We start from the raw sequence: 20,171 nt of genomic DNA, 5'->3' as shown, positions 1-20,171 counted from the left end.
AACACAGTTCATGCACGTAGCTCTCTTCTAACGAGCTGGTTATCTGAATCGGGTGTGTTAACTAAGCGAGACACACAAAATATGCAGAGCGGGGCAGCGCGAGGACTGGAATTGGGAACCGCTGGGCTGCATCATGTGTCATTCACCGGTGAGAAAACTTTAAAAGTACTACAATACCAGGAAGGAAGATCGGGTTGTTGATGTTCGTCTGCCATTCTCACTCTGTCTGTACAGCGTGCGTAAATGCGCTGATGACGTATCCTGCGCAAACCGGGTGCGCAGAGGTATACTAATACATATGTTGACAGGCAGGTAGGAAAGCCAATTAAAACGCTCGGACCGAGCGTTTTGATTGGACGAACATTTCTTTGTCCTACGCCTTCCACAGAATATATAAATACAGATAAAGACATTTAGACCACTTAACTTAATGATTACTATCAGGATGTGAAGAGACTTTCAACCAGCATAACAAAAAAAATTTTCTGAAGACAATCACCTATTGCACCTTTAACATCTACCTTACTATTAATAAGCAGCAATTGAGGCAAAAGTTGCAATTAATGGTATGTTAATAGAGGGAATTGGACCTTTAAATAAAGTGTGACCAATAAAATATAAATACACTTAAACTTATTTAATTTCTTATATACTTATTTAATAGGTTGCCAAGGCAACACTTAAAAATAACGCAGATTTAAAATATTGAAACCTAAACTAAAACTAAAATCCATATAGACATATATAAAAAAAACTCTTTAACTAAACACTTTAACTAAAGTATCAATGATACTAAAATAACACTGGTCTCTTCCTGTCTACGTACGTGGTGCTTGTCCAGAATAAGCTACAATTTGCAAAAGTAATCAGTGACACTAATATAAACTTAATTTAGTTATCCACACACACACACACACACACACACACACACACACACACACACACACACACACACACTTCAAAAATAGAACATGTGAACTCTAACAAGATGAACCAGAGAAAAGTTGCTATGGCAGAGTTCTGTTACCATGCCAATCAGAATATTACAAAACGGCCTTTTATAGCAGTGTGATCATGTATGTTGTAACCAATTAGTATTTACAGTTTATCTTTTAACACATTTTATCTTTTGACACACACATAGTTACCTGTATGGAAGAATTTCCCAGAAAATCCCAGGTTAAAGGTGAAGTTAGAAATGTACGACCTCAGCATGTTCTGTGTTTCTAGAAGAGCCTGGAAGATAAAAACATCAAACATTAGAAGCTGAAGATTGCACTGTTGACTGCCTATCCACTGCTCAGTACTTGTCCATTCATCCATTATATATCAATCAACCATAATATACACCACAATATTGAACTTTTTGAATTAACATCATGCGGTAGTATATGTGTGCACGGTCTGAGTGTATGCATATAAGGATGTGATCGATCTTTCCGGGATGAGTAATGGCATTTGGGTTTAGCAGGTGCCTCCTTGCAGCAGTTCCAATAAAGCAGTCTAATATATTTCTAGCCTAAGACACCATGCAAATACAATCAATATCTGTCTGAAAACTGACAGTGAGTGTGAGCGTGTGTGTCACTGTTTTGTAGGATATATGGTAATATCGCAGAAGGCAGGAAGGGGCGTGTTGGCTGACTTAGCCGGTGTCATCAAGTCATTACTCACAGAGCTCGGGAAGATATGCTGACACACACTCCGGCACACAGGCAGACACACACGGACGGGACCCAGGAGACACGTGTAATATATTTGATTTTATCCTCCAGTGAGAGTGTGGCAGTTATATCTGATGACATTTTGGTAATTAATTCCATTTACATTCAACTAAACATCAGCAACAAAATCAGCACAGGTACTCGCATCCTGGTAATCAAATCAGCTTGCCCACGTGACTGTGCGCCAGTCTATGTGCGCTTTGCATCTTAACCTAATAGAGTGGCATTTTGATCGAGCGCTCATTAATTTAAAATGATCTGGCCTCATCTAATTCAATGTTCATGCCGTAATGTGATATTACTAAAACGGAGGCTTTTGGTGAGATGCCTTTTTGAATATTGAGCGGAGCGTGTTATGTGTCTTTTGGGAGGTTCAGCCTGATGTTCGATGGCTCGTGGCTCAGGAAGCAAGGTAAAGGGGAGTGAGTAAGATAAACCTGTGAGTAAGTTACACCAACTCTTGCATCAAGGTATCTGTATGTTTTTTTCATGTGATCATATAAACAGGAAGTATCCATCAGTATTTAAGCACATGGCAAAAGGACTATGTACACTGAAAGAAATTTGGTGTCGAAACAATTTTCACTCAGAAATTGCTAGTAAATTTTGCAAATTATTACAAAGAAACAGCAAGTAACACATTGAATTAAAACATTACATTTTTATAAGTATAAAAACTGAAGTTTTTTTTTAAACATTTGAAGTTTTAATGACTTCTTTGCCAAAACATTTGATTGGTTTCAGCAACATATTTGAATTAAAATTAATTTATTGCAATAACTGCCTTGTTTATGATATTTGGAATTAGTAAGAGGACCTAAAGGAGTGGAGTTTTTTTTGTCTACCTACTGTATATGTTTTTTATAATGCTTAAAATGTAAAAACATTTTTTTTGGAAAATTTTTGGATTTTTGCTTTTTGTGGTTGACCCAATTTTTCCATCACAATGTACAATATAAATATTTACAATGTAAATATTGTAAGAATATTTACATAATAAAAATATAATAAAAATGTATATAAGTAGTAAAAAGCATCAGAGTCAAACTCTATGTGGTTTATTTTATATTAATATACATGTAAAATAAAAATGTAAATAAATTAAATCATAAAAGAAAGGAAGACAATGACTATATTATAATTAATAAATAGATTACAGCTAAAAAAAAAAGAAATATAAGAAATAATGTATGTGGAATTTTACTTTACTTGAAAATTTAAATTGATTAGTTCATCAAAAAACCATATGTTTGTGGCATTCTGTCATAAACTTAATTTTGAATTTATCCAATGAGAGGCTTGTTTTAACCAATGATAATAGACGCCTTAAAAAGTGACAACAAACGGGACCTCATCTTACCCTGCAAAATGTAGATGTATTCTGTTGCAGGAGTGAGAGGGAAGAGTTCAAATAAAAGAAAGAGAGAGAACACATTTAATACTGATGTGGGAATCTGGGATGTTGGGAATCTGACATCATAAGATAAGAATGCCAAGTGCAGGAGAGATGGGAGGGGAATGACAGGATGAGAGGAGAGAGTGAACCTGAAATGGATGACAGAAGGAAAAAAGAGATAGACAGAGCTATTCTAGGAGATTTTTCGACACAAAGTTTCCTGTTCTCTAAGCAAGCCGTGACATGCGCACACACACGCATAAATTGCAAAACTCTTCCAAAATGTGACTCTAAAATAGCAACACAAACAACAAACATATCAGAAAAGTTACCGAAACTTCCTCAGCTAATTTCTACAGTCTGCAGCACTCGCATCCATTGTCAGGGTCCTCTTGATTAAAATGCAACAAACTGAGCTAAATTAATTATTTAATGGTTAGGTTTTAACCAGCTCTGTCTTAAATCGATTCCTTACATTTACTGCGCACACTTCAAAAGAGTGCACATGAATCATTAATGCATTAATAAGCCAAAGAAGCAGCTTCATAATGGCATCATAGTTCTGATGCTTCCCGTCAGTTTGGAGATGCAGTGCACGCTGTCATAAGAGCCAAAAATAGTTTATTTTGAATAATCTGTTTTATTGTCATTTATAATAACCAAAACCTTCACATGCTTTACTCCAGTATGATATTATTTCTGGTTTTGAGGTTTGAGGGTTACTGTAAATTTTGAGCCTTTGGCTTGGACTACATTTTTATAAACCAGTCTTTTGGGTCTCACTCCAGGCAGTTTATGGTTAAGGGTGTTTATGTGGTTCAGCCTATGATTATTTGGTGAGAAGGTTCTTCCAGGACAAACAAACAATGTTAAGTTTGTGAACCTACTTAACACATTGTGCAAAGCGTTCACATGTACAGGATTTATCACAACAGTTTTGCACTGGGTGTGAATTACAAGGAGGTTTAGGGAGGACTAGAGGGATCAAGATAATCTAATTAAAGAGGAAATTGATGTTATACAACTGATGTCAAAATGAACCATTTAAAAAACATATATGCTTAGCAGCCTGAATTTTACATATTAAGTTTAAACAGCTTGTGAAGCTTAATATAATTAATATATATCATATTATAACAATACATATAATTTCATCCACCCCTATGAGTCATACTATTGACATTGCCTGAGCTGTCTAATATATAAATGCATAGAACAAAATGTCATGGAAAATTCTAGATAATAAACCACTCAGTGAAATTGGAATGAGTAGAATTGTATCTTATAATGTATTTGCCACATCGCGCTATGAAGCTTACCAAAAGTATTATTGAAAATATTTAAAACTATTTTTGGAAAAATAGGCTAATACTATCATCTATTGAAGCAGCATATTTTGTTTACAAAAGTAACCACAAAAGTTTCAAACCTTCAGAAGAACAAGACTAACCGCCACAGACTGTGTCCTGAAAATTAATTTTATTTAAACTACAAATAAACAGTAAATATTTGCAACCTGATATTTAATATTTGATTTTATATAATCTAACTTACGTTTTTAGCATTATTCATGTTAAAATATGCTGCTTCAATAAATGATAGGGTTAACATATTTATAGTTTGTTATTCCACAACACTCTGGATAAGCTTTATAATCTATAAACATCAGAAAAACATATATATATATATATATAAAAAAAATTTTTCTCTCTAATGTTTCTAACTAATCAAAAATGCCATAAAATATATTTCTGCATAATTTGTAATTTTTCATTGGCAGTTTTCTTGAATAACTGAAGTGCATAAGGGAAATATATCTAAAATATACATCAACAAATATTTGTAACTTGTAAATACCAACATCAGCCACTAGGAATGGGTGTTTCTGCCAAGATTACGACTGGCATCACTTCTATGGCCTGCACTAATCCAGATGCTGTGTCTGGATACTAGTGGCATTGGAAAATTGTCAGAAAAAACACACATACACAAAAGCCTCATTCCCACACTCACAAGCTGTCTTTGCCAGCTTCAAATAGAGATCGCACACATTTAACCTAATTTTTAAACTTATTGTCTTTGGTTGACCTAAAATACCTTGGATGAACTGAAGTGGTGGAATCACTCATTTGACTTCATTAATCAGCTTCAGCCTAATAAGTAACCGCATACGCTCCGATCCACTGAGCTAGTAATCAGACAAAGTAATCAGAGCATACAATGATACGGTTTCTTCAAGGAAAGTGCATTCTACTGACTTTTTCGCCACAGAAATTTAATCAGTGCCCTTAAGACGTAATGGAGAGATGTATAATTCACTTGCTCAATGCAGGTGTGCAGTGCAAATGGACAGTTTCATAAGATTTTTTTTGCAGAATTGTCTTTAACTGAAGGCAATGTTGAAATAAAAGTTCAATATTCTTGCATAAAATAGACTTCATTAATATAATGCTGGAGAGTTTCATAAAAACAATTTTTGAAAAGTAATATTTAGGGGCTTCTTTTCCTGGAGGCAACACTATGTGACAATGGAAAGAAATTAATCAAACTCTTTGCCATTGCTTAATATGAAACACTGCTACATGATGCAAACTAATGAAAATTGTCTTTTTTATTTGATTAAATGCTAAGTAAATACTAAGAGGTAGATATTTAATAATGGACGATGAAAAAATCCCCATCTGAATACTAATCATGCTGGCCTTTGTTATGTTCATATCCATTAGACTGTCGCACAAATTGCTTCTAGGCAAAAAATATATTTAAAGAATTGCAAATAGCATACAATTAATTTAGATTAAATGTTTGAAATTGAAGTTTACTCATTAACAAATGTGAATATGTCACACTTTCTTTACTGAACATATTATTGTTATCGTATATGCGTCATGTGTTTACAAAGCAAAGAAAATTTTGTGCAAAGTTTGTTACATATTGTTCAACAGAAGGTTAACAGAGACAGTCAATGTGTCAAACTGATATGTAAGTGCTTTTTTTATTTCACAGGCTCCTTTTGAGCACATAAAATTATTCCAAATGTTTCCCCAAAACTACAATCAAATATAAACAACTGTAAGTTTATCAGTGAGTTCATAGTGTTTAGATCCTCATAAAAGAACAGTGAGGGGGAGAAAGGGACTGATAACCAGAGTTAAGGTCTTTGCACACTGAGTCCGAAACTTTCGTATGCGTTTTTCCGTTTTTTTTTCGTATTCGTCATCCTTTCCTATCAAAATGCTTGCTATGGATGCGAAAACGCAGAAAATCGAACCTGGTCCGAATTTTTTTTCATGACGGACGAAAGTTTCGGAGGCATTGTGTAAACGTGATTGACACAACGTGAGGTCATATTTATTTTTCAACGTGCAAAAATTTCGGACGAAAAATTCGGACTCAGTGTGCAGAGACCTTTAATCAGATTAACTGGCTTTTATTAGACTGCAGAGTGAGCAAATTATATTTAAAGATTGCCAACACAGCTGTGCTTCATTTCATTTCACACACATATGTAGACGACCCTGTAGCGAGGGATAAAAAACACACATCCGTGTCGAGACCGGTGTATGTTTATCACTCATTCTTTATATCTTTTACCTATCAAACGCACTGTTCTCTTTTGGGTTCTTACATTATCTCGTCTCATCCTTCACTCTTTCATCTGAACGTTTCTTTTTCTCTCCTCTCTTCTCGCGTCTCTCTGCTGACATTGAGGGCCGATCAGGGAGAAGATAGAGTGACAGAGATGCATGTTAATGACCTGAAAGCACTGATCGATTCCTCACAGGGGAGAGATAGAAAATATGCTTTTCAAAGGCAGACTATGTGCATATGTGTACATGTGTGTGCGTGCACCAGGGGATCCGGGAAAGACTCCACATGTAATATTTATTGGACATGAAATCATTGCTTATTCCTGAGGCCATGAGAAAAAGGAGCATGCACATATATACTGTAGTACATGCCTATTAATCTACCTCAGTAAAGCCTCATTCTCAGATTACTGGGGGTTCTTACATTATCTCGTCTCATCCTTCACTCTTTCATCTGAACGTTTCTTTTTCTCTCCTCTCTTCTCGCGTCTCTCTGCTGACATTGAGGGCCGATCAGGGAGAAGATAGAGTGACAGAGATGCATGTTAATGACCTGAAAGCACTGATCGATTCCTCACAGGGGAGAGATAGAGGGAGAGGGAAGGAGGGAGAAAAGAGTGAAAGTGGTGGAGGGAAGGAGGAGGGGACCTGTTGAAATGCTGACAAATAGCTGAAGACATCTGGGCAGGCAAGAAGATGAACATGCCCCCAGAGAATGACAAAGAGAGAGGGACAAAGAAAGAGAGAGACAGCCATTTCTAGAGTTTTGTTAGCAACATGTTTCTTAAATAGTAAACTGACAAACCAACTTTATCTATCTATCTATCTATCTATCTATCCGTCCGTCCGTCCGTCCGTCCGTCCGTCCGTCCATCATCCATCCATCTATCCAATCTATGTATCTAGTTTACCTCAGCCAGTTCATGTTAGGTCTGTGTTTAATTACTTGCTAAAGCCATAAAGCTCAACATGGTCTGTTGTGGATCAAATATGCTTTTCAAAGGCAGACTATGTGCATATGTGTACATGTGTGTGCGTGCACCAGGGGATCCGGGAAAGACTCCACATGTAATATTTATTGGACATGAAATCATTGCTTATTCCTGAGGCCATGAGAAAAAGATGCATGCACATATATACTGTAGTACATGCCTATTAATCTACCTCAGTAAAGCCTCATTCTCAGATTACTGGTGCTACTTTTATGTCTGTCAATTCGTTTTTTTATGTTTGACTGTGTGTGTCTGTGTATGCATTCTTTCTTTTTGGTAACACTGTTCATTCTTTATGCATATATACAAAATATGTCCTACTGATGTCATGCGGGGTAGAAGAATACAGTGGAAAGATGAAGCCATCTAAATGATGTAGGGTTGTGTGTGACATTAGACTGTTTCCTGTGGGACCAAAAGTGGTCTCCCTCATGAAAGCTGAATAGTTTTGTAAGTTGCAATTTTTTATTCCTGTACACTAAAAGGTATATAAGCATTTACATTTCAATGACTGGTACCAATATAAACATATGACCATAAGATGACTGTCATTTTATAAACTGTAATTTAGAAATATTTATTTCTTCTTCTTTTTTTAAACTTTATATGTATTGATCTCAGCAATAGCACTATTCCAGAGCACAATAATTCTGATTAAAATATACTTTTTTTCCCTGAAATATTTTGCATCCAAAAATCCAAATACATATATTTTCTTTCTTCTGTACAGAAAGCGTACTGAACTGAGACTTCAAAACCAATGCACACACTGAACCATCATTTTTGTGTGACGTTACAGCCAGTGATTACATGCATGTTCTTATGGAAAAAAGCAGATCTGACATGTGACATTCATGCAACCCTTAGTGAAATATAAATGTATTTGAAATACATTTATTTCATGCTAAGTATACTATACATACATTTACATACTTATGTATGTTAATAAAAATACCCTACAATTGTACTTTTAGTTTACTAAACTGGTATAGTAAATACCTGCAAAATTGGAACAACTAATTTTGTACTTAATGCCTTTTAATTGTGCGGAAGTAGTGCTGACGTCCAACTAAAGATATACTGAAGTATATCTGAATGTGCTAAAGTGAAACTATTTCAAGTATTCTTCAGGTATACTTTAAATATCTTGCATTTAAAGACTGATATTATTCAAAGATCATACAATCCTCATCAATAGTGACATTAAAATATCGTATGCTTAATATTAAGAAATGTGCATTGTGCACAAGTAGTACTTCCAAATAAAGTTTAAGTATAATTTTTATATCAGTAAGTCTCGAGCAGTATGTAAGTAAATATGTTAATACATTTGAACTATAGTATGAAATAAATGTAAATACATTACTTTTCCACTAGGGACATATGGATGGATACGTGATAAATCAACTACTCTGCAAAAGGACTTGACTGGACTGACCACAGTGTTTTAGACAAATTTTATTTAGACAAACAAATTACTTATCAAATATGCAAACATTGTTTTTTTTGCCTCTGAAGTTGCATTCAAAATTCACTTGGCTCAGAAATTTGAGGAGGCACGTGCCCACTCAGTTTGAATGGACATTCAAAAAAAAAAACACCTATCACCTAAAAATATATATCTAAATTACGACCTATTCTCTCAATGTCAAATGCAGAAATGTTAATCCATGCGTTTATGACCTCAAGCAGAGGAGAACTGGCCCCCGACTGAGCCTGGTTTCTCCCAAGTTTTTTTCTCCATTCTGTCACCGATGGAGTTTTGTTTCCTTGCCGCTGTCGCCTCTGGCTTTCTTAGTTGGGTACACTTCATTTCCAGCGATATCGTTGATTTGATTGCAAATGATTGCAAAGATACTATTTAGACTGAACTGAGCTGGATGATGACATCGCTGAATTCAATGATGAACTGCCTTTAACTGAAAAATTAGTGTTTACTATTGTCATTTTGCATTATTGACACACTATTTTCCTAATTAATGCTGTTCAGTTGCTTTGACACAATCTGTATTGTTAAAAGCGCTATATAAATAAAGGTGACTTGACTTGACTTGACATGACTCTTCTGACGCTGTTACTATTATATCGTGTTCACAGATGTAGGTGGATGAATATTTTTAACAGAACTTTCCTTTAGAGATTCATAGCTGCAACAGAAAACACTCCATCTGACCTGAGATGCAGTGGAAACAACAGCTTTGCATAATGTGTATCTTTCTTGCTTACACAGGGGCATCTCTACAACAGGACTTTAACACATCCGCCCTAAATGTACAAAGCACTTCCAGGCTCTTTTTTGGGTAAAATCTGGATTAGAAGGGGCATGAACCATGATACAGACGCAGAGAGGATGAGTATCATCTAGATAAACTATACTTTTTTTAAGCAGGCGATTGCTAAAGCTTGTACATTTGTATTAGTATAAAAAGGGGGGATATGAAGAATAAGAAGACAAAAATAAAGGTGGAAGAGAAGTAAGGTTGGCAAAAAGAAATAATCCCACACAAATGCCAAACATATTGTTGTCACAGCAACACTCTTTTCTCAGCAACAGCTTTCTGTTTCCCCTCCCTCTTACCACCCTCTTTCTGTCTCTGTTTCTCTATCCATGTATATTTATACTGGCATCTTATCTTAGCAAAACTTTATTTAACAAAACTATAACCTTCCCTATTGGGCCAGAGCTGTGTTCATATACATTTTTATGCCTTAAATGTTTTTTTTTGTTGTTGTTGTTGTTTTGTTTGTTTGCAATAAATTGAACATTGTTACAAATTCTACAGAATTAAAAATGTCAATCGGCTGAAACTGCAAGAAAGATTTTTATAGTTTTGAAATATAAAGCCCACAATGCCCTCAACTAAAATGTCTGTTAATCACACAAATTGTAAGTCTGATTCATTTTAGTGAATCAGTTTCTTTTCATTTTTCATTATGTTTTCAACCCCAGTATTACACTGTTTTTAGTTTTATAGGTTTAGTGTAAACGTATTAATATGCTGAGGTTGGTGCCCTAATTGATATTGTTGTTTTATTTAACCCTTATCTTCAATGTAGTTAGCTACTTTTTGTTATTTGTAAACAATTTTTCATAAGGGTAGATTGTCTGTACTTTTAATTTTATGTAGCTTGGCAAGTAGCTTCCCCAACACGGCTCATGATGTGTCAAGTGGGAGAGGACACACATGTGTGAGTGTGTTGTTGACGTGAGTGTGCGGCTGAAAATGAAGACAGCTGCTTAGCAACCTTCGTAGCCCTTTAACGGAAACACACATACACCAGCTCCATCTTACTCAGAGAAGAAATATCATTGGATCAATACTTTCTGAAAATAGGTCTGGTGTGTGAGTTTTTCTCTGGTTGGTCTGTGTTTGACCTCCGTAAGCTCAGATTTAACATCAGACTGATGCTTCAGTTTCAATTTGCTCTAAAAGTGTCAGGTTCACATGACTTTCAAACTACCAAAATCACTGCACTGTTCGCATTATACAACATTCTTTCAGTCTGTTGGCTTGTAAGCATAACGGAGAGCACACTACACAATCAAGCAAAATTTACAAGATCTCTGACCTACAGGTTTTCCCGTTCAGTGGAGTCTGTTTATACAAAAGAAACGAGAAATTGCCACTGAAATTGGGACTTTGCCAGAAATGTAGTCTAAGAAACAGGTGGCTGTCCAAGTTGGTGTGTGCACTCATTTTTGGCTTTTTTGCCTTTATTTATACTTAACTAATTAGATTGTACAGGAAGCAAAGTGGAAAAATGGGGGATGAGATTGTAAAAAACATAAACTGGTACCCGAACCAGGCCACTCAAAGTATATTCTGTGATAAAAAAGAAAAAAGAAAGCAATTCGTTATTTTCTGCTTCATCATTGGCTGTGGTCATTGTTGCTACAGTACATTTCTGTACATTTTTTCTCACTACAAGTTTATGCACCAATAATACCAAACATTAGGATTTTGAAATGTATCAAAATATCAGAATTAATCACTGAACAAATGCAAATAAATTTGTAGCATAACTATTACTAAAAACTGTTAGTTCTACATTCACAGATGGCATGAACCACCCACAGTGGAAAGAAAACTGGAAAAGCACTTGCTCAATCTGGCAAACTCTAATCTGACAACTTCCGGGAGTAAGGGCTCACAGGGGTTTTTTATCAGTCCACAGGGAAGAGAAGTCATGTTAACAAGGAACTAGTTGATTCAATAAGCACTTCAGGGCAGAATCTGGGATGACTATGAGTTCCTACATATCTTCCGCTACTTTTTTCTTCACAACAGTTTGTGGAGACTGATGCACATCAGAAAAGTTGCCCCTAAACAGCAAATAAAACAAAAATGGCAGTTGGTAAGGTAGCTTTATAGCTTTACATGTCGGACAAAATGTCTCTTTCAGTCTAAGTGGGCGGTTCTTGGTCAGATGCAGCTGTACTGTGGATTAGACCTCATGACATTCAGTCTAAGTGTTTTTTTTTTTTTAACAAGACCACATTCAAATTTCACTGTAAATTTGCTTTGTTGATCTGGAATACACAACACAAAAACAGAATAAATCCAGAAGGAACATTCTAGAAATCCATTTCTACAAGTCCTGTGGGCCTCAGAAGGAATAGTTCACCCAAAAGTGAAAATTTGCTGGTAATTTACTCACCCTTATGCCATCCAAGATGTAGATGATTTGGAGAAATGTAGCATTACATCTCTTGCTCACCAATGGATTCTCTGCAGTGAATGGGTGCCATCAGAAACAGAGTCAAACAGCTGATAAAAACATCACAATAATCCAAGTACACAAGAAATCCACACAACTCCCTTCAGTCCATCAATTAACATCTTGTGAAGCAAAAAGCTGAGTGTAATAAATACATTCATCAATAAACTGTATTAACTTCACACCATTGCTTCCGGCTAGACTATTCCTTCATAATCCTAAAAAAGTCCTCTATCTGTTATATTGCATTCTCCAGTGAAAAAGTAATCTCATCTAAATCAGGAGAGAAATTACACTGTTTAGAAAACTGAAAACAGTCCAAAACAGTTCTAAACAAATATGTTGGTAGATTTTAATATGAGAGGACAACAGGGGATTTACTTTTTTACTGAAGGATGCATTATTATGGATTATGGAATTTGAAAACTTTAAATGGTTTAAAGTTAAAATGCCTTTCTGATGGATTTGTTTCTTATACAAACACAGTTGTTCACTTCACACAACCTTAACAGATGGACTGGAGTGGTGTGGATTGCATGTGGAGTATTGTGATGTTTTTATCAGTTTTTTGTTTGTACTCCCATTCTGATGGTACCCATTCACCGAAGAGGATCCATTGGTGAGCAAATTATGTATTTCTAAATTTCTCCAAATCTGCTCCCATGAAGAAACAAATTAATCTATATCTTGAATGGTCTGAGGGTGAGTACATTTTCAGCATTTTTTTTTCATTTTTGGCTGAACTATTTCTTTAACTCCCTTTAAATCACTTTTTCTCTCTTCAGAAGTGTCTGTAACGGAAATGAGTGGCTGTTCTGTTCTTCTCTCTCATTTCCCTTGTTTTCTAACCCATATTTGTGTGTATGTTTGAGCTGGTGTGTGAGAGGAAGGCTTCAGGAGTCACTTTTATTCTGCTCTCTGTCTCTGTCTGAATGTGTGCAGGTATAGTGTTGATATTGTGAATCTCTTTGCTGTGATTCTGTCTTACAGTACATGTTGAAGTCAGTGTGCAGTTGAAGAAGTGGCAGCTTTGACTTTAATCGTCATCTACAGTATATGCTGCTTCAAAGCCAACAATCATACTCACCATGCAGACTCACACACACACACACACACACACACACACACAGGTTTGTTTTTGTGAAAAGTGGGGACATCCCATAGGCGTAATGGTTTTTCTACTGTACAGACCGTATATTCTATTGTCCTACACCAACCCTACCCCTAAACCTACCCCTTACAGGAAACTTTGTGCTATTTCAGATTTTCAATACACTCCATTCTGTGTTATATATATGCGTTTTGAAAAGTGGGGACATGGGGTAATGTCCTGAAAAGTCACCTTTACCTTGTAATACCTGTGTCATACCCTTGTCATTATACAAATGTATGTCCTCATTTGTCACAAAAACGCGCACACACACACACACACACACACACACTGACCAGCTGTAAGTGTACTAGGGCCACAAGATATAGCTAACAGTCTCAATATTTATGCATTTGCTTTGAAATGAAAAGAGTGATTTGTTTCAGAGAAACCATTATTTCGACCAACTAGCATTTGAAGCCAATTAGAATTCATGCAAGATGTCAAGTACAATCAAAATCCAGTTAAACAATAATTAATTAATTCCATGGTTTTCCACAACTGTAAGCAATAAGCATAGTAATAAACTGCAATATTTATTTATATATATTTGCCTCCAACATTTTAATACATGAAAAAGCTGCACAGGGACTTCAGTGAACATTTTTGAGTGATGGCAAAAATGAATCATTGAATCCATTCACTGAAATAGTCTGATTGACCTAAATGAACTAAAACAGAGTGCAGCTGAGGAGATAATAGTCGTCTTTATTATTTGTTGCTTTTTGATTTTAGTACCGTACTTGATATAAATAGGCATTAAATGCTATCATGCTTGATGTTAAATCATACAAATATACAAAACCATAACGTTAGTGACCCTCAAAACTGTTTTTGGAAAAGAATAAAATCATAAAAAAGGTGGTAGGCTAATTCACAATATCTTTAAAATGTTTGGGGCCAGTAAGATGTTTTTTTTTTTAAAGCAAGTAATACTTTTATAGGGGTTATGCGCAAAAAACGTCCTTATTCTGTAAAACAAGTCGCATCCCTTCCAGTTCAGGTCATTGTGTATGCTTTGTTTGATGCTGTTTTACTCAAGACACCTTTAAAGGAGATACCAAAGAGTATCATAACAGGTGACTTTTGACAAATATCCCATTCACCAAGGATGTATTAAATTAATTAAAGGCACAGTAAAGGCATTTACGGCATTTGCATTGTTACAGAAGATTTCTATTTCTAAGTAATGACTGCTGAAAATCGTCTTTGCCATCACAGGAATGAATTCAATTTTAATATATTAAAATACAAAACAATTATTTTTAATTGAAATAATATTATTGCATTTATATATTCCCCAAGTGTACATAATGAAATTCATAAATACTCCATTATACTATAGTTTAAGTTCAGTACTACACATGCTGTCACTTACACAACTGCCTTACACACACAACTGAAATGCCCCGTTATACAATCACCAACACAAGGTCACTTTAACTGCAATTTCAGCAGAATCTCTGCTTGGGGAATCCACACACACATACACACACACACACACACACGTAAAGTGAGGGTAAATCCCATTTGTGTTTGTGAGTGTGTGCAAGTGTGCATCAAGTCATTTATCACTGGTGTCCCCTGTTTTTTCAGCCTGTCCCATGGGCTGATGGGAGATATGGCAACCAGTCACTAAGAGTGACATTCTAATCTACAACACCTACATCTAGAGCACACAGGGTTCCTTTCTCTCTCTGGCTCTTGTTTTCTCTCTCTCATCTTTATACTCTCTACAAATGCATGAGATGGGCCTATTCTAACAAAAGTCAAGAAGTATCTGTTGTATGATTGTTACAGTAATCTAACAGAGAAATAGTATTTTGGGTAACACTTTATTTCGATAGTCCACTTTAGACATTCTATTAACAGTAAGTAACTTTGCAACTACATGTCAACTAGCAGTTAGTAGAGTATTAGTAGACTGTCTGCTTAATATCTTCTAACACTTTCTTTGTCAACATTCTACTAACCCTAAACCTACCCTAACAGTCTACTCTGAGAGTTAGTAGACATGTAGTTGCAAATTAATGAGAATTAGTTGACATGTAGTTACAAAGTTACTTATAGTTAGTAGAATGTCTAAAGTGGACTATCGAAATAAAGTGCAACCGTATTTTGTGATATTTTACAAACCAGTGGTTCTCAACTTGTTTTGCTTTACCCAAAATATATTCAATTTAAGTGAACACATATTTGACATAGACTGGGTGTGTTTTGTTTTAAGCTGTTTTACTTCGTTTTTGAGAATGAAGACATGTTGTACTAATACACAGGAACATATATAGGGAATGTTTTCTCCTCCCTTATAAGGTCATTACATATGATTATTTTATTTTTGGTATTTGTCATTGTTTATTCCATCCTGACCCTATCAGAACAGACTCGTATCCCATTTTTGGTTCACGACCCACCAGTTAAGAACCATGGGTTTCCATTGATTAGCTGTTATCTGCCATTTCATTCCACTGGCTTAGTATCGGCCTTTCCTCACACACACACCTGTTCTGGATTTCTGGAACAGCCCGTCATAAACAGTCAGAGGCTTCTCTATAGCCAGCAGTAACAGTGGCTAAAAACAATGACTGGTGGTTCAAAGCCTTCCCACTTCTCTCCCCCATCACTGCACGCCTTGTTTTTCCCCAGAATCCTCCGGGAATTTTCCGCTGACATTTTAGTCGTGCTCCAGAGCGACTAGCTCTAATTCTCTCCCTGAGCACCCCCTCCAGAACCTCCATCTTACCACTGGCTCATTTGCCAGCTCTAAATTAGCTCAGACCAATCGGGAAGAATTTGACAGTGCACATTCTGACCATATTCTACAGTACATCCTTAATGCTACCCAATACCTAAACTAAACAACTACCTTATTAACTATTAATAAGCAGAAATTAGGAGTTTATTGAGGTAGAAGTCGTAGTTAATAGTTAATAGTGAGAACTGGACCTTAAAATAAAGTGACTTAAAATGTATTTTGATTTAACTTTTTTCACATTTTAAAAATTTCTCAAATTAAAACACAAATTCTTTGAACAGTTCTCTTACCTTCACGTCATTCACATTCATTCTTGTCCCTTTCTTCCCCACGAAAATATCATCTATGTCAACCAGGATGTAACGTTCCAGAGATCGTGACAGCTTCCTGCCTGTGAGATAAGCGATGGCATCCACCAGTATAAGTCTGTGTAACCAGTAGCTCAGCCCATGTCCAAACAGCACACGCTGCACCCCATCGTACAGGCCCAAGTCCTGCATGACGGTAGCATGGAGACCCTGGGGACCTGGTATGATCTGGGCCCCTCCACTCTCACTGGGCCGAGTTTTAGCTAATAGGACTGGTTCATACGTGGAATGGTTGAACTGAAACACAGTCCAGTCCTCTCCTGGTAAGTGGCCACGATCCACTTCCGCCCGCGTTATGTAAAGCAGAGGTGAGCGGGGGTTTACGCAGCAGTCTCGAAGTGCAACATTTGTTCGCAATGACAGAGGGAAACCCCTAAGCTGCAGTGCAGGCTGGGAGTTTTCACTTGCACGATGAAATGCGATGACTCCAACGCTGTATTCGGCACAGTATTTATCCAGAAGGTCACGGTTCCATGCGTCCATCCCAACATACTTGAGAAGGTTCTCGTAGATGACCAGTGCATAGCGTCCACGGCCATTGTGCGTTAGAGGCGGGATGTCACCCTTTCCCGGCGCAATTTCGGCATGGTAACGGAATTGGTTGGATTCTAGAATGGCGATGATGTCCTGTCCCAGTTGAGAATACTGACTCTCTACAAATACCAACACCACCGGATCCTTACGTGACGGATCGATCGGTTTAGGCGTCCGAGGCTCTGACTGTCGGAAAGGGAGCACCCGGAGGTCGGCACAGTCTGGACCTGCGGCACGGTCCGCGAGGTCCAGTCCTTGGGTGGAGCCTGTGTAAAGGTAGTAGGCGGAGACTAAAACGCTGACCATACAGAAGGTGGCGAGGAGGATGACCAGCCTCCTCAGATTCCTCCGCAGCTTGGTGGCCAGATTCATGGCAAACGGCACACATGTGTGGGAGTGTGTGTGGGTGGGAGTCTCTGATTGTTCGCTGAGGCGGGCTAAAGTTGCAAATTGGCTTTTTTGGTAATCATGCTGCAGTCATGTGACCATCTCACAAACTGGCAAATTTGCTTCCAAGACAGGCCACTGAAAGAGTTTTGGGTTGAAAATGTGACACAACACTTTCAGCTGCTCCCGAAATGAATCCTCATCCAACTAGCAACCCTTCATGTCCTGAGATATCTCCTGACACCCAACGAACCTGTAGAGAATACAGATGATAAAAGACAGGCAAATTCATACTTTAGTATAACTTTAAGCACCTCTGAGATGTGTGTGTTTTTCTGTCACAGAAGTGTTCATCAAGGGTGTGTATGGATGCTCTTGAGGGGCAATACAGCCGTCAGCCTTCAGGTTGTTTTCAATCAACACTTCACCAGCTGTGGCCAACACTTCCCGGGAGGAATGTGTGATTGGCCGTATATAAATAGGAAGTTGGAGGATGAGCCAATAGGAGCCTCAAGGTGGCTCTAAGGGAGAAATTCATCATTTGTCTAATGGGAATCAACTGTGTCACACATATACTTTGTGTACATCAGGTAATCCGCACAACTGCATTTTATATTTAAAGTTGCTTCCGCATAAAAAAGAGATGGTGGCTAAAGCGTACACTTTCGTTTTCCCCTTGTAGACACCCTAAAACAGGTAGGGGCAAATACAATGAGGATGATTTCTCATTAAATGCATTGACTAGTACATGCATTAAATGCATTAGCACATTAAATCTAGTACATCCAACAAGTGCACTGTCTTGTTTACTCTCTGTTTATGTGTGTCTGTGCGACTATGTGCACGTCACGGTCTGTGTGATATCGGAGTATGTAATTAAAGGGACATGAATTACACAAGATTGAAATAACAGATTACAGCGTTGTGTGAGAACATCACAGGGGAATTCAAGAAGGTGGGAATGTGACATCGAGGCACAGGATGAATTTCATAGCGGGAGAAAACTGAGATTACCAAAAGAACATTTTTACACACTATAACTGAGACACAGGCTTTACTTAGAGAGTGGATTATTAGAGATTGTGACATTCTAGTAATTTACATTTACATACACTATCAAATCACAAGTGATTTTTGGATGTGTGTATTATTATTTTACTGTTCAACCATGTTTATTAATAACTGAATAATCAGCGAGTTTACTGCAGTCTGCAGACTGTCCTGATTTGGCAATTACTTGCTAATACTTTTGAAAATACATTGAAATATTTGAAGTGGCCCTTACAAAGGCTCAAAAATCGACCGTCATATTTAGTTTTAGAACTAACGTCAACAAGTTTGTGTAAGAGTTAGATTTAATAAATAGCAGCACCACTAAACAAAAACTGCGTCTATGATATGAGATGTCCATACTAATATAGTGCAACTAACGTGCGCGCGCGTGTGCGTGTTTCCCCGCGAGGCGGCGCATTCTTTGAACTGGGAAACATCGCAGAAGATGACATCTTTTGCCTGCTTTAACTTATATTAATACTAATAATATTGTATTAATGTCTTATACACTTCTTGGCTCGGTCCTCTCATCATCAACAGACTAAATACATCAATATATTTTGATTAAAAACCTAAACAAGCTACAGTGTCTGTATAATATTAACAATTTTACGCAAATAATAACCTGAGGTAGGCTAATCTCTAAAACCAAAAAAGAAAAAAATGAAAGCCGACTATTTAATAAAAAGAAACAAAGGCGGATTAGTTAATATTAATGATTATTTTGGATAACAGAACATCGTAAACATTTCAACCGCTACTGGTCTTTTTAGAAACCGCTACTGGTCTTTTTAGAAACCTTGCAAGGTTTCTAAAAAGACCAGTAGCGGTTTCTAAAAAGACCAGTAGCGGTTGAAATGTTTACGATGTTCTGTTATCCAAAATAATATTTCAGAATTTTTTTTCAAATAGCCTACTTTAAATTAGTCCAAGACACTGATGGCAACAAACATAGGCTACACATGTGCATTAACGGTTGCTCTTTAAAAACTAAACCTGAGACCGTTATCAGTCGCGCTTAAAGAACTGATTTCGCGTAAGAGAAATTATAATTTAATAAAAGACCGATAAAGCCGTTAAAGACAAGGCGAGTAAAATTAAACGCACAGCATCTCCGGTCAGATACCGGTAACGTGACATTCCAACACAGCGCATCATTAATTCTCTCACACAATACGTTCAGCACAAAGTTACAACACTAAACGTAACTCAAACTAAGCCGCACTTTCGCTATCCCCAGCCGACGAGACCTTACCTTAAACCGAACCCGAGGCACTGCTGAGCGGGAAGCTGTCACACCAGAGCCGCCTCTCTCCGGAACACCAGCTCCTTACAGCTCTGAACCCGAGAGCCCAATCTCACCCGCTGATTCAGAGGCAGCCATCTGGAAGGATGCGGGGACCGGTTCGCTATTCTCTCCGCGCCCTCTTCCCCTTTCTCCCTTTCTCTCGCTGCGACACGGATTAAAGGAGCGCGCTGGGGGAGACAGGAGGAGAGACAGGG

At 37.2% G+C, this 20,171-nt stretch overlaps 1 protein-coding gene across 1 annotated transcript in view; it reads right to left on the bottom strand.

Moving 5' to 3' along the window:
- Positions 1-20,157, bottom strand: part of LOC107745068 (bifunctional heparan sulfate N-deacetylase/N-sulfotransferase 4-like) — a gene marked incomplete at its 3' end in the record, with an annotated part of 22,628 nt that extends 2,471 nt beyond the window's left edge. The window contains exons 1-3 of the mRNA XM_016558899.1: positions 19,924-20,157; positions 16,617-17,868; positions 1,149-1,236 (exon numbers count right to left, since the gene is read on the bottom strand). Coding sequence (XP_016414385.1) covers positions 1,149-1,236; positions 16,617-17,600 — 1,072 coding nt within the window. The remainder of the gene's footprint in view (positions 1-1,148; positions 1,237-16,616; positions 17,869-19,923) is intronic.
- Positions 20,158-20,171: the final 14 nt, after the last annotated feature.

Source organism: Sinocyclocheilus rhinocerous, unplaced genomic scaffold (genome assembly GCF_001515625.1).
Source record: "Sinocyclocheilus rhinocerous isolate Xijiao unplaced genomic scaffold, SAMN03320098_v1.1 scaffold888, whole genome shotgun sequence".
Lineage (NCBI taxonomy): Eukaryota > Metazoa > Chordata > Actinopteri > Cypriniformes > Cyprinidae > Sinocyclocheilus > Sinocyclocheilus rhinocerous.
This window is presented reverse-complemented; position numbering and strand designations above follow the sequence as displayed.